Source organism: Antennarius striatus, chromosome 10, assembly GCF_040054535.1.
Source record: "Antennarius striatus isolate MH-2024 chromosome 10, ASM4005453v1, whole genome shotgun sequence".
NCBI classification, from domain to species: Eukaryota; Metazoa; Chordata; class Actinopteri; order Lophiiformes; family Antennariidae; genus Antennarius; species Antennarius striatus.
The window spans coordinates 5,288,996-5,300,948 of NC_090785.1; the positions used below are offsets into that span (position 1 = coordinate 5,288,996).

Genomic DNA, 11,953 nt, shown 5'->3' on the forward strand with positions numbered 1-11,953 from the left:
TTAAACTCTTGTACCCGGACCTGTTAGTCTCCACCCCCCCACCCCCCTCCACCAATGATTGATAAGCACAGTAATAACTGAATGTACAGTGAGAAGGTTTTAATCTGCTGTACACACATGCACTCTAAATCCTGTATGCACAGTTTCTATTGCTTGTGTGTATTTTCCATCTTTGTCAGGTGACACAGAAGAAAGAAAGTCTTTGTTTTCTGTGTAGAACCTTTTTGTGGTGCTTAATGAATAATTGGTTATTTGAGTTTTTGGGTTTGCTTTGTCCGTCTGCGCAATGCTGAAATTTTGCTCTTAGAAGTTGAAAAACAGGCCTTAATATAGTTGACCTATTCAATACTCAGTGCCATAAGTACAGAAATGTAAAAGGGTGCATTTATGAAGCGAGTGTTTGAATGTTAGGAGCTTTCTCTTGGATGTCACACATCTGACAGAATGTCATGAATGTGTTTTTTTCTGATATATGGATTTGTTTGGTTTACGTTTATTGTTACAGATGCCAGTCTTCAGGGAAAAGAATGCATGTCTTTCACATCCTTTTCAAGGAAACACATACTGCAAGTTTCAAGGATTCAATAAAGTTGGCCTTTTTATGACCTCTAGATTAAATTCCCCATTTGAAAAGGTCAGATTTTTTGGACCTAAATAATTAAGCCTCATCACATGGATGCCAATGTTCCCAGTCTGGTGTTTTGCCCACTGGTGTTCGGTGGAAATTTCAGATTGTGAGATGGAACCTTTTTTTGGTAAGGTTTTACCTGTATCATGAAAAATAATAAATGATAGGCAATATAAAAACAAACTCATGATATTCCATCACAATAGACAGTTGGATCCAGATTTGGATCATAGTCCAAATCTGCGAGGCAGAGATTTAGTTGGAGGGGTTTGTTATCACAGCTCTGGAACAAAGAAGCACCACATCTCGTGTTCACCCACCTCTGTAACTTCTTGACCACCTCAGCATCCACAAAATTCTTACTATTTACCCCTTGGAAAAGGTAGAACTGCATCCAACAGCATTCAATTCTAAGCTGCAAAGAATTTTATGTGTGTGCACATGCTTAGTCTAGCCTTATGTCTGGGTTGTGTGCACGTGTGTGGCCACGATGGGGGTCGTTGGCCTGTCAAAACACACCCGGCCATGCCAGCGGACACTACTGTCTGTCCAGCCAGACAAGTTTATTAGTTTGCCCTAAAAATACAGCCCCACTCCCCAGACCTCTCTCACCCCATCCAGCTCCCAGGGGTCCCCTGGTATGAGACGTAGCAGGCATCCACCAACACTGCTGGCCCCTGCTCGTTGTCATGGAGCCTTTCCAGATGCCTGAAGGCAAACATTTGTTGATTGTAACCGGGCGGATTTATTTGGATTGTGAAACTTTTGACGTCAGATTAAAGAACAAACAGTGAATTAATGCATTTTACTTTGATTTAGTCGTGGTTTTTGTTTCCATATTATGGTTGCTGCAGTTTTTACATCTGTATTTAAACAATGTCGTTACTGCCATTATTGATTTTTTTTTTTTTAGTTAACCTTTTATATGCATAGTTTGTAGCTCACAGTTATGCAGTGTGACATAAATATTGTTCATAGATTGAATTTGTGAAAGCCAGATTTATTTTTCATGCTTTTGTGACTTTGATCACATGAGTTGAGTATACATCCCTGGTTTATTTTCTTAAGGCTCTCAAGTCGGCTTAAATTCCCCCATTAAAATGTGGAATACATTGGATGAAAATGAAAATAATTAAACTGACTCGCCAGAAAAAAATTGTGTAAATGTTTCCATCAGGGCAGCATAATTTCCAGAAAATTGACATGAAAATACCTCGTGCTTCGCTGCAATTTTCCCTCATCTCATACATTTACAGCCTCCAGGCAACACAGAAAAGCTCCATTCATGCGTGTCCCATCCCAAACTGTAGGAAAAAGCCATTTTTGATTTCCTGTCATTTGGGATTTCCTCTTCCCCCGATGTTTTGTCAGACATCAAAGTCAATTTGCAGGTAATGGTGAGCAGATTAGCTAATTTGACCAAACCTGGATGCTTTGATAGTTTTGACACTGATGTGTGTGTGTGTGTGTGTGTGTGTGTGTGTGGGTGCGTGCGTGTGTGTGTGTGTCCGTCCTAAAGGCCCTGACTGTGTCACATTACAGGAAGGACACTGTCGAGGGGCCCCAGCAGTTTAAACAAGTGGCACATTACAATGCGAGGAACGCGTGTTTTGCACTTTGACATGTAATGACAGAAAGTTTCAGTGCAGCATTCCAAAACAAACATCACACAGAAAGCTGAAAGCTTTCACCCCCACTCAGATGACCCACCGATGAAACGCTGCCCTCAGATCTAGACCCCAAACAACCTCCTCTTTTAGCCCCTGATTTAAAAAAAAAAAAGTACATTTAAATCATGATTAAAACATTTCTGCTAATGAATTGTATTTTTCCAGCATGAACAAGAAGCCGTTTCTGGAAAATGTGTTTTGTTTTCCCCAAGATGAACGAGTCTCGTTGGCGATCACGTCTTTGTCTTTAGCAGATTTATTTCACTCATGAACTCGATGTGAGCATTTGTTAAGTGCTAAATTAGGAAAAAAACATCAGCTCATTGTTTATAATTCAGAGGTTGCCAGGCATAATTCAAAAGAGTCACGTGACTGCAAGTAAAAATCATCTCCGTCTGTGAACTTTTAGTCAACTTGGCAAACAGTAATCTAGTGATGAGCTCTTATCAGGAATGAGAACTTCTTCATTTTCATCTTAATTTGACAGTCGAACTTTTACCTAATATAATGATTACAGACTGATGACATTGGCAAAGTTTTACTCCAAAGCGTATGATTTAAACAATATGGACCTACAACTAAAGATTTTTTTCAGCATTTATCTGTTTATTGAAGAAGAAAGTCAAGTTAGCCTCTCCATGAGCCTGCACTAACTCACAGCATTACTTTGGCTTGAATGGTAACGTTGTGGTGGTAGCATGCTTAACATATGACAGGGCTAACTGATGTTACTGGTTAAAAAAAAAAGGTTTACAACATGAAATATATTATTTTGGTTTGGCATTTTAGCTTACTCATATTTGATAATTTTCCCAAAATATAATCTTGTAATATCAATATAGGAGGAATAAGTTATAAATTGAGAATCTGAACATTTGACCAACTGATGGTAACAGTTAAGGGCACATGAAAATTATTACAAGTTGTCCTGGATTGCACATTTATGTCTGTGCTAATTTTTCTTCTGCCTTCATCCAACAACTATTCTAGCATCAAAATGATAGAATATTTGATATCTTTTCTTAATATTGTCAGTAATGGATCATTGAAAAACATGTATTTAATACTGATTTAACTCGGTTTAGAACTGCCCGTAGGTATGAGTGTGCGCGTGAGTGGTTGTCTGTCTGGATGTGGCTTCACGGTGCACTGGAGTTGTGCCCAGAGTGTACCCTGCTTCACGCCCCCAGTCAACTGGGATAGGCTCCAGCACCTCATGACCCACGACGACGGAAGAAGCGGACATAGAAAATGGATGGATGGAGGGATGGATAGACTGATTTAACTGAGAATTAAATCTTTCTGTTTTTGGGACAAACTACAGCATTTAGAAATCGTTTTCATGACATACTGTATATAAATGAGACTAAAATACCAGACATTGATGTCTATTGCTGCAGACACTTTGTTGCCTGGATATTAGAGGTCTGTGGCGTCTGTCTGTCATCTGTGGAAATTCTGCGCAGACACAATTCTTGTAAGGAGTAATAAGCATTAAATGCAGATAATTACAGTTTCTGTGCTTCATTGACGCCTGCTCTCGTTGAAAGTAGGATCGAATGCTTCATTAAAAGCTCCTTGGATCCTGTTCCTCCGTCTCCTGTCAGCACAGCGAATGGTCAAGCTGTTTTCCTGTGAAAGAGATACCGCTGTCGGAATACTTCACAGGTTCTTCCTCCAACCCGAAAAGGATGAGGGGTGGAGGAGAGCCAAACAAAAACATGGTGTCATTTAGTCAAGGAGGATTAACCCACTTTAAGCAAGTTATGTGGACCAATCAACTCTTTATTTCCAAAATCTTACTGTTTGTTTTCTGCTGCCTTTGTGATGTATGTTTTCTATTATCTGCTCCTTCAGAGGAGGATAAAGCTGTTCTTTATCAGGTGTTCCTTCTTTTGAAGAGATCCTCTTGTTATCTGATCAGTGGTGAACTCTGTATTGTCTAAAGTGACTGCATAGTAAGTGTGTGTGTGTGTGTGTGTGTGTGTGTGTGTGTGTGTGTGTGTGTGTGTGTGTGTGTGTGTGTGTGTGTGTGTGTGTGTGTGTGTGTGTGTGTGTGACAGGCGACCATGATGTTCACTTCAGGAGTCTTCTGGATGGGCCTGGTCTTCATCCCAATCACCTCCCTGGTCTTTGACGTGACCTACAAAGTGTGAGCTCTCCTCGCTCATCATCGCTCCAGTACACATCAGATTCAGGAAATTCCTCCAGAATCACAAAAATCTCTTGAAAAAATTCCCTGCTCTGAGTAGTTGTATGAGTTTCAGTGATATTTAACCTTTCCATTCTGCTAATACCCCGCTGGAAATAAAAGCTACTGCCCTGGTTTTGATTGACATCAGCTCTATGTGTCCAGATTATTTTAAACAGTCAATGGAACAGATGAATACCAGTATTTGAGAGGTCTGTTCATCTATCAAGTGTTGGCAACTAAAATACATTATTTAATTGACAGAATGAAGAGGGTGTATTTCAAGACGCTGGTAGATGAGGTGCAGGAGTTGGAGGCTTTATCCAAAGACCCAGGAGCAGTGGTGCATGGAAAGAGGTACAGCTGCACACCCCTTCCCCTTCCATGTCTTTGTTCTACTACAGACATTTGTCGTTTCTTGACCTGTTTTGTTTTGAAGTGGACCGAAAAAGGTTGTACCCCAGGCAGGTCAGCGTTAAAGTGATCGGTCGAGTTATTCGCCATCACTCAGCTTCAGCTCTTCAAATTGGAGGATTCTAGTATTTCTGAAAATTGCTCAAAGTTTAAAATTCTTTTCAAATGATTATTACAGATAGAATCCTAAAGGTTATTCCTGTCAGACGGTGCCTGACAACAGAGACTTGCAAAAGGAGAACTACAGAGTTATGGCATAGCTTAATACCAAATTCAAACTGGCTCACTCTTTTCTAAATTCTGAAGATCAACTTCCAGGAGGAATCATCTACAGCCTTCCAAAAGCATTAAGAATTCCACAAATGCTCCCGATTCCAATGCCAACAGCATCCCTATGTGGGAAGACGAAATCTTTAAATTGCTGGTAAATTGCAGGAGTTTGACTGTAATATCAGTAATCATACAGATACTGAGTAGATGTCCACCTTTTTTCCTTCCAAATAGTGAACGTCTCATTTTCGAGCAACAGTCCTCCTATATTAAAGCCATTTATTATAAAAATGTATTAGCTTAACCTGGTCTGCTGTGCTCTCTGGGGGCCGAGGCCTGCAGCAGTCATCAACATACAGCAGATCAGTGTGAGATCTCCTGCTGGTTGAAAGTGATCTCCCTGCCTGGCCACTGTCCCAGACCCAGCAGGCTGCACACACACAGACACACACAAACCCACAAACACACACTCACTTCTATGAAAAAAAACACTTTGAGATACAAACACACATATAAATTGCTAATTCCGCATAAGTGCATGTAGTAGGACCTGTGTATGCACATAAAGACGTTTATAGAGGACTTGTGTACGTACTTTTGTTGGCTTCACACGAATGCCTTCTGGCTAACGTGTTGTTTCAAACTCACACCACACTCACACATACATACACACACGCATACTTTGTTCTTCCCCTGCCTTTCCCTACATGGTGTTTGTAGCAGCAGGTAGCAGCAGTTGGCAGCTCCATCCACTGTGGAGGTGCTTTGACACAGGCTTGATGTATGAGTCATTAAATGTGCTCAGTGTGACGCTAACGCTCTTCCTGTGTGCAGCCTGACGGAGCGGGCCCAGCTCCTGAAGAACGTGTTCAAGAAGAGCACCGTCAGTTTGTACCGGTCTGACTCCATGCAGCAGAACTTGCTCCGTAAGTTTCTTGCTTTGTTTTTCTTTTTTGGTTCTTTTGTACTTTTTCTTCCTTTCCACCATCTCTCTCTTGTTTTCTGTCCATCATCTTTCCATTCTCTCTCTTTTATTTTCTTTTTCCCTATTCCTTCCTACCTTCCTTCCTTCCTTCCTTCCTTCCTTCTTTCCTTCCTTCCTTCATTCCTTCCTTCCTTCCATCCATCCACACCTCATACCCCAGAGTCTCCCTTAGACTTATCGTCTTGATAGATGACACATATCTTTTCCTCCCGTGATATTCGGTATCTCTACATCCTCCAGAGCCTCTCGCCCTTCTTTTCTACAGTAGCACTCTATTCATCCTGATTTCCTTCACGAATATCCTGCAGAGAGCAAATGCAGGAAACACATATCAGTAACCAAATCTACACGCAGTTCCACAGTGTCTCTCTTTCTATCTAAACAAGCTGATGTATGAATGATGTACATCCTGACATATGAAGTCATTCTGTTAGCAGAACGCTAGCTATCTGATCTCGAAACAACAGAACAAGAAAATTACAAAACCCTATAATGCTAAAAATAATCTTATATTTCCTTATACTTCCTTCAAAACAAACTTTTTTTCTACTTTCCAATTTGTTCTGTTTATGGATTCTTTAAAATAAACTCAAACGATATATATATATATATATATATATATATATATATATATATATATATATATATATTCTATTTATTTATTTATTATGAATATATACGTATATTGAATATATTGAACGTCTCCAGTCAGGGTTAATGTTACATTTGGAAGATGGAAGAATTATATTTTCCCAAAATAATATTTGCCAATGGTACAGGAGCTTAGCATTATTTAATAATACTTATTCATCCAAAATTATATATGATATAAACACTGATGGGTGCAAACTTGTAAAATATCTCTGTGTAAATGTTGATGCAAGAAAGGCAGGGAAATGAGGGAATAATTCAAGCTTTAATTATTATTGTGTTTAAAAAAGCTATGGTCATATGAATGAAAGACTGAATTAAGATAACCACCCCCAACCCCTAAAATAACTGAGCTCCGTAACTCAGGCGCCACACTGGAACTGGTATCAGTTCCATTAATACTTTAAAGGCAATTTGTTTTCTGTTCTCTTTCTCTTTCCTGTTTTGTTGTGTCCTTTGCCTGATTAGTGTGTTTTTGTTTGCCTCATATGAGAGGATTGGTTGAGTTTTTGTGTGACACCTTTATCGTTTCATTTATTCAAACCTCACCCTCCTTCCTCCGTCGCTGACTTCCTGTCCTTTGCTCTTCTGTGTGTCGTGAGCTGAGCTTTAGAGATGATGGAGCAAGATAAAGTTGAAATGATGAAATTTTACATTGTTATCCCCTCACAATGCACCCTTCTCAGCGGGGTCTTTTGAACTTCCCCGCTGGCCTCCAGGTACTGACCAAGTCATTTAACACCTGAAGGTGAGTCAGGGTTCAAAGGTCAAAGAGGAAACCCTGTAGAAACGCTTAGGTGGTAGATCACAGAGCTGCTTTTATACTAGGTATTATTCCTTAAATCCCTTGTAGTGTATTAATATCATTGTATTTTGAAGATATAGTATGACATTATGAGAAGTATTTGCTTTCTTGCTGAAAGTAAGAGGATAAATATTTTACCTAGATGATTAGATGAGAGAATTCTTCATCAGCACTATAAAATATCCTTCTGTATCATCCTCTTTCAATCAAATGGATAAGATCTAGTAGTAGTACAGGAAGTCCTCAACATATGAGCACAATTGGTTCTGAGAGGTTGTTTGTAAGTTGAATTGTTCGTTATTAAATCATTATTAAATTTCAATCGAGAATCACCATTTGAAGTCATTTAAATGCCATTAGATAGATAGATAGATAGATAGATAGATAGATACTTTATTAATCCCGGAGGAAATTGCATATTACTACTCTAATTAAGAAAGCACAATTCCCTAAGACTTACCAGAAACAAAAACAAGACAAAAAAACAACACATAATGAAATGCAGGTATTTTAATCTTCTCAACTTTAAGCTAGAATGCAAATAAATACAACTTCCAATTGTTCAACCATTGTTTTGTGTTTCTGTTCATTGTTCAGTCCATTTGTTCACTCATCTTGAGTTTGTTTTTTACTGAATGACTTTCATTTTAAATGCTCTGATCCTTTTCCAGATGGCTATGCTTTCTCTCAAGATGAGAACGGAGTGGTGTCTCAGTCTGAAGTCATCAGAGCTTACGACACCACAAAACAGCGGACCAACGAGTGGTGAGCCGCCGGCCAACCTGGAGCCACAAGAGCTACTTTGGATGGCGACACATTGAAGCTTAAAGGGGGAGAAGACGAGGCACGGACTCGCCTCCAGGACTGACGGAATTTTTCAACGTGAATATAAAAGGGACAGGAAAGTGATAATGAATCGTCTTTTTTGGGAAAAGAAAGGGAAAATAAACAAGGAAAGAAAAGAAATTGTGTTCACAATCAGCTGTAGTCGTGTGTCCACAGACATAACGAGCACTGTGCTTTCTTAGTGGTCTATGGTCTGAAGCTCTTCACTGTTCTTGCTCTGTTTGTTGATGTGAACACCTCACTATTGAAAGTCATTTTGAATCATTGAAATCAAATTCCCGAGCACCGTTGTGTATAGATGTCAAAACACTGGACAGTGATAAGTTTTAGAGGATTGCAGCTTGGAGATTGCCAAAGAGCAGTCGTGTATACAATCTTCCATGTACTAGTGAATTCGGAAAACATTAAACCAAATGTATTCACACTCCTAAGTGTATTCCAACACCAAATGGACCACTTCAGAGCAGACATTTGTATTTGATTTTTGCACATAATGAAGCATCTGTAGTGTAAAGCCTTACATTTACTCATGCCTTTCTGTCTCTTTGAAAATATTTCTCTTTCATTTTTAAAGTCTGTAGCTTTCGTGCCTGTTTTTTTTCCTTTTTATGTATTTTTTTTAAGATGTTGCTTCTTTGAACTTACCGTAGTCCTGTTTCCACTGATTTACAGCAAAATCCTTGCTCTTAACAAATAACTGCATTCCATACATAGCTCCTGTCTCAATAATCACAACAGTGCCTATATCCAATTTTTCCCTTGTAGAAGAAAAAGATAGCCAAGAATAGTTTTGCCAGCTAGTTTAGACCAGTGCTCCACACACACACGCACACGCACACGCACACGCACACACACACACACACACACACACACACACACACACACACACACACAGATCTAGTGAAGACGACATCACTCCCTACCACAGTATTGCACTCATACAATGTGAAAACTACAGAGTGCCTTGCGGCACATGTATGAAGTCAGATTAGTTGGGCAGGAGTCTCTCCGACGGTCCCGTCGAAGGTCACATCGATGATAGTATTTCCCTTAAAATGGAGATTTAATCCCAACGTAAGTGCCATTAGCATAAGGGAGAGTGATATATTAGCCAGGAAAACTCCACAAACAATATCAAAACGACTTTGTCTCTATAGTTATTTTGTGGATTTGTATTTTTATATTGGAGATGTATGAATTTTGCATTGACTGGCTTTGTAATGAATTGTCTAATATTTTTTTCTTTTTCTTTTTAAACTGGCAGGATAGCATAGATCGAATGAGGGAACCGAGCTTTCTTAAATGTCTCATTATATGAATATTGATATTGTTACAGCTTCATTTATGAATACTTGTGATGTCCGTGTGATTGCTTTCTTCTCCCTATGGGAGATCAGATTTCTGATGCCGTGTGTGAACATGTCAGTTTATTGTCTGCACGTGCACATGCATGTGTGTGTGTGTGTGTGTGCGTGAGATAGAGAGAGAGTGTGTATAAGGTCTGTGTACACATTGCATGTCTGTGTCCTCTATGCGTGACTGGGAGCTTCTGGGTTTGCAGTCGTCCCAGTGTGATGCATTTATATATATGTGTGTGCGTGTGCGTGTGTGTGTGGTGACGCTTGCTCCCTTTGTCCGTCTGCACGAATCCAGGTATAGCTATAGTGTACTACTGTGTGATGATGCATGGCCCATATAGGAAAGAGAGCGGTGTGACTGTGAATATGGTTGCGTTTGTGGTCAAACTCGACTGTAGGAGTTTCTGATACTCCGCTTGCTTCAACAGGAGATATTACACAAGTCATTTATTGTACCTCTTCAGTAATATGTATATGGTATTTTCTAGTTTCGGTATATGATTTATCTTCAGTGTACATGTCTGTAACTTGTTTTCTTCATGCTGTGTATCTTTGCTTCACTGGAAAGCACTTTTGTGTTTCTGAGTGGTTATTTGGTTATTGTCTCCTCCTGCGCTTCAATGTTAAAATTGAATCGGTTATCATCGTCCAAAAGTTTCACACTACTGAATGTGGAAGGCTTAGGCTGTTGCTTTCTTTTTCTTTTCTTTTTTTTAAGAAAATATGAAACACGTTGCTGTCTGTGAAAGTCGTGAGCTGCATGAATGGATAACACAAACTGTTCTTTGAAATGTTTACTGTACTACTTTGATTCTTCCTCAAATATCAATCACTTCACAAAAGAGAAAAAGACGCACCTTTGACCTTTCTTTTCAATACTTCATTCTTTTCTGTCATTTTGGGCAATGATTGTTCTGCATGTTGGGACTGCAAACTAGTAAGTGTTGTCTTTTACTACCATGAAGGACTACTAAAATAAACTCTACAGTCATGGAGGAATGATGTGAACATCGTGACTATTTTTATGTGTATTTGCAGGTTTGTAATCGCTGTGTCATCTCGAGCTTGTGTTTGGGGACAAACAGGACATGTAGGAACCTAAACAGGAAAAGGCAGGGAGGAACAAACAAATGAAACCAATACAGTCCTTATTTGTTGTGGCGATGGGGGTTAGTTGATCTGCTGCTGGTGTGGATCTCACACATGTAGGGATGTTCATGCAACAGATTTTAATTTCAGATTCATGAGATTACTTTTACTAAATATGTTAGGAAACCACTTTTATTCAGGCATGAAGATATGTTAGTGGGAAATTATTGTATTCTAAACAATTAAGTTCAATTAAATATTAAAATCTATACAGATCATCTATAATTCATTAGATACCAATGTGAAGATGCCATGCGTTTATTTTTTTATTAATAATATCACATTTTGTCCAAAGCTGAAAGTAACACCTCTGATTTTAATATGATTACATTACAATCTTATTAATATTAAAACAATCTTGTATTTTCTAATTTTTTGGAGCTTAAAAATTAGGTTCACTAAGGCTTATGAGATTTAAATTCATAATTTAAAAAAACTGTTACTTTTGGCAATTGCAAAGCTTAAAACGTATCTCATTTTGATGTTATTCAAGTGTTTTGTGATGATTTAACTTGTCACATTTCCAGAATAGAGACCAAGGCAAATCTTCCATCTACTGTTGATGGTCTTGTGATCAGAATGAACATTTTTATTAGTTGTTTCACTCTTTTTTGGGGAGGTCACAGGTTAACAAATGATTGGATTATATATGTGCGCATGAGTAGAAATTGTGACTCCAGTACTGATATCTGAAACAAAAATAGAAAAGTGAAACATTTTATGTATATCTAGTTGTAGTGCGAAGTTTTATAAATAGTATTTTAAAAAATGGTTTTGATTTGATGAATATGCGATGTGTTCTTGCCACCGCGGTGACGTGAATGATTTTACGTGAAAGGTTTTTCAGTGGCTATAAAATAATAAATTCCAGTGAAGTCAGTCAAGCGAAAGTCTCAGTGTGTGAGGAGCTAAAATCAGGATACCCACCTTCACAGATAATCTGGGATAGAGGGTGAACAGTTTTTGGGTTTTTTTCATGGCTGGGA

At 38.8% G+C, this 11,953-nt stretch overlaps 1 protein-coding gene across 8 annotated transcripts in view; it reads left to right on the plus strand.

Moving 5' to 3' along the window:
• atp8a1 (ATPase phospholipid transporting 8A1) overlaps window positions 1-10,847 on the plus strand; it is an 88,827-nt gene extending 77,980 nt beyond the window's left edge. For 5 of the 8 annotated variants that reach the window (XM_068324980.1, XM_068324983.1, XM_068324979.1 and 2 more), the window contains 4 exons: window positions 4,362-4,450; window positions 4,754-4,846; window positions 6,008-6,099; window positions 8,286-10,846. In XM_068324980.1, coding sequence (XP_068181081.1) covers window positions 4,362-4,450; window positions 4,754-4,846; window positions 6,008-6,099; window positions 8,286-8,383 — 372 coding nt within the window. In that variant the 3' untranslated portion in view covers window positions 8,384-10,846. Of the gene's footprint in view, window positions 1-4,361; window positions 4,451-4,753; window positions 4,847-6,007; window positions 6,100-7,495; window positions 7,558-8,285 lie in introns of all 8 variants that reach the window. The other 3 variants (XM_068324985.1, XM_068324986.1, XM_068324984.1) reach the window with 2 other exon arrangements.
• The last annotated feature ends 1,106 nt before the right edge of the window (window positions 10,848-11,953 follow it).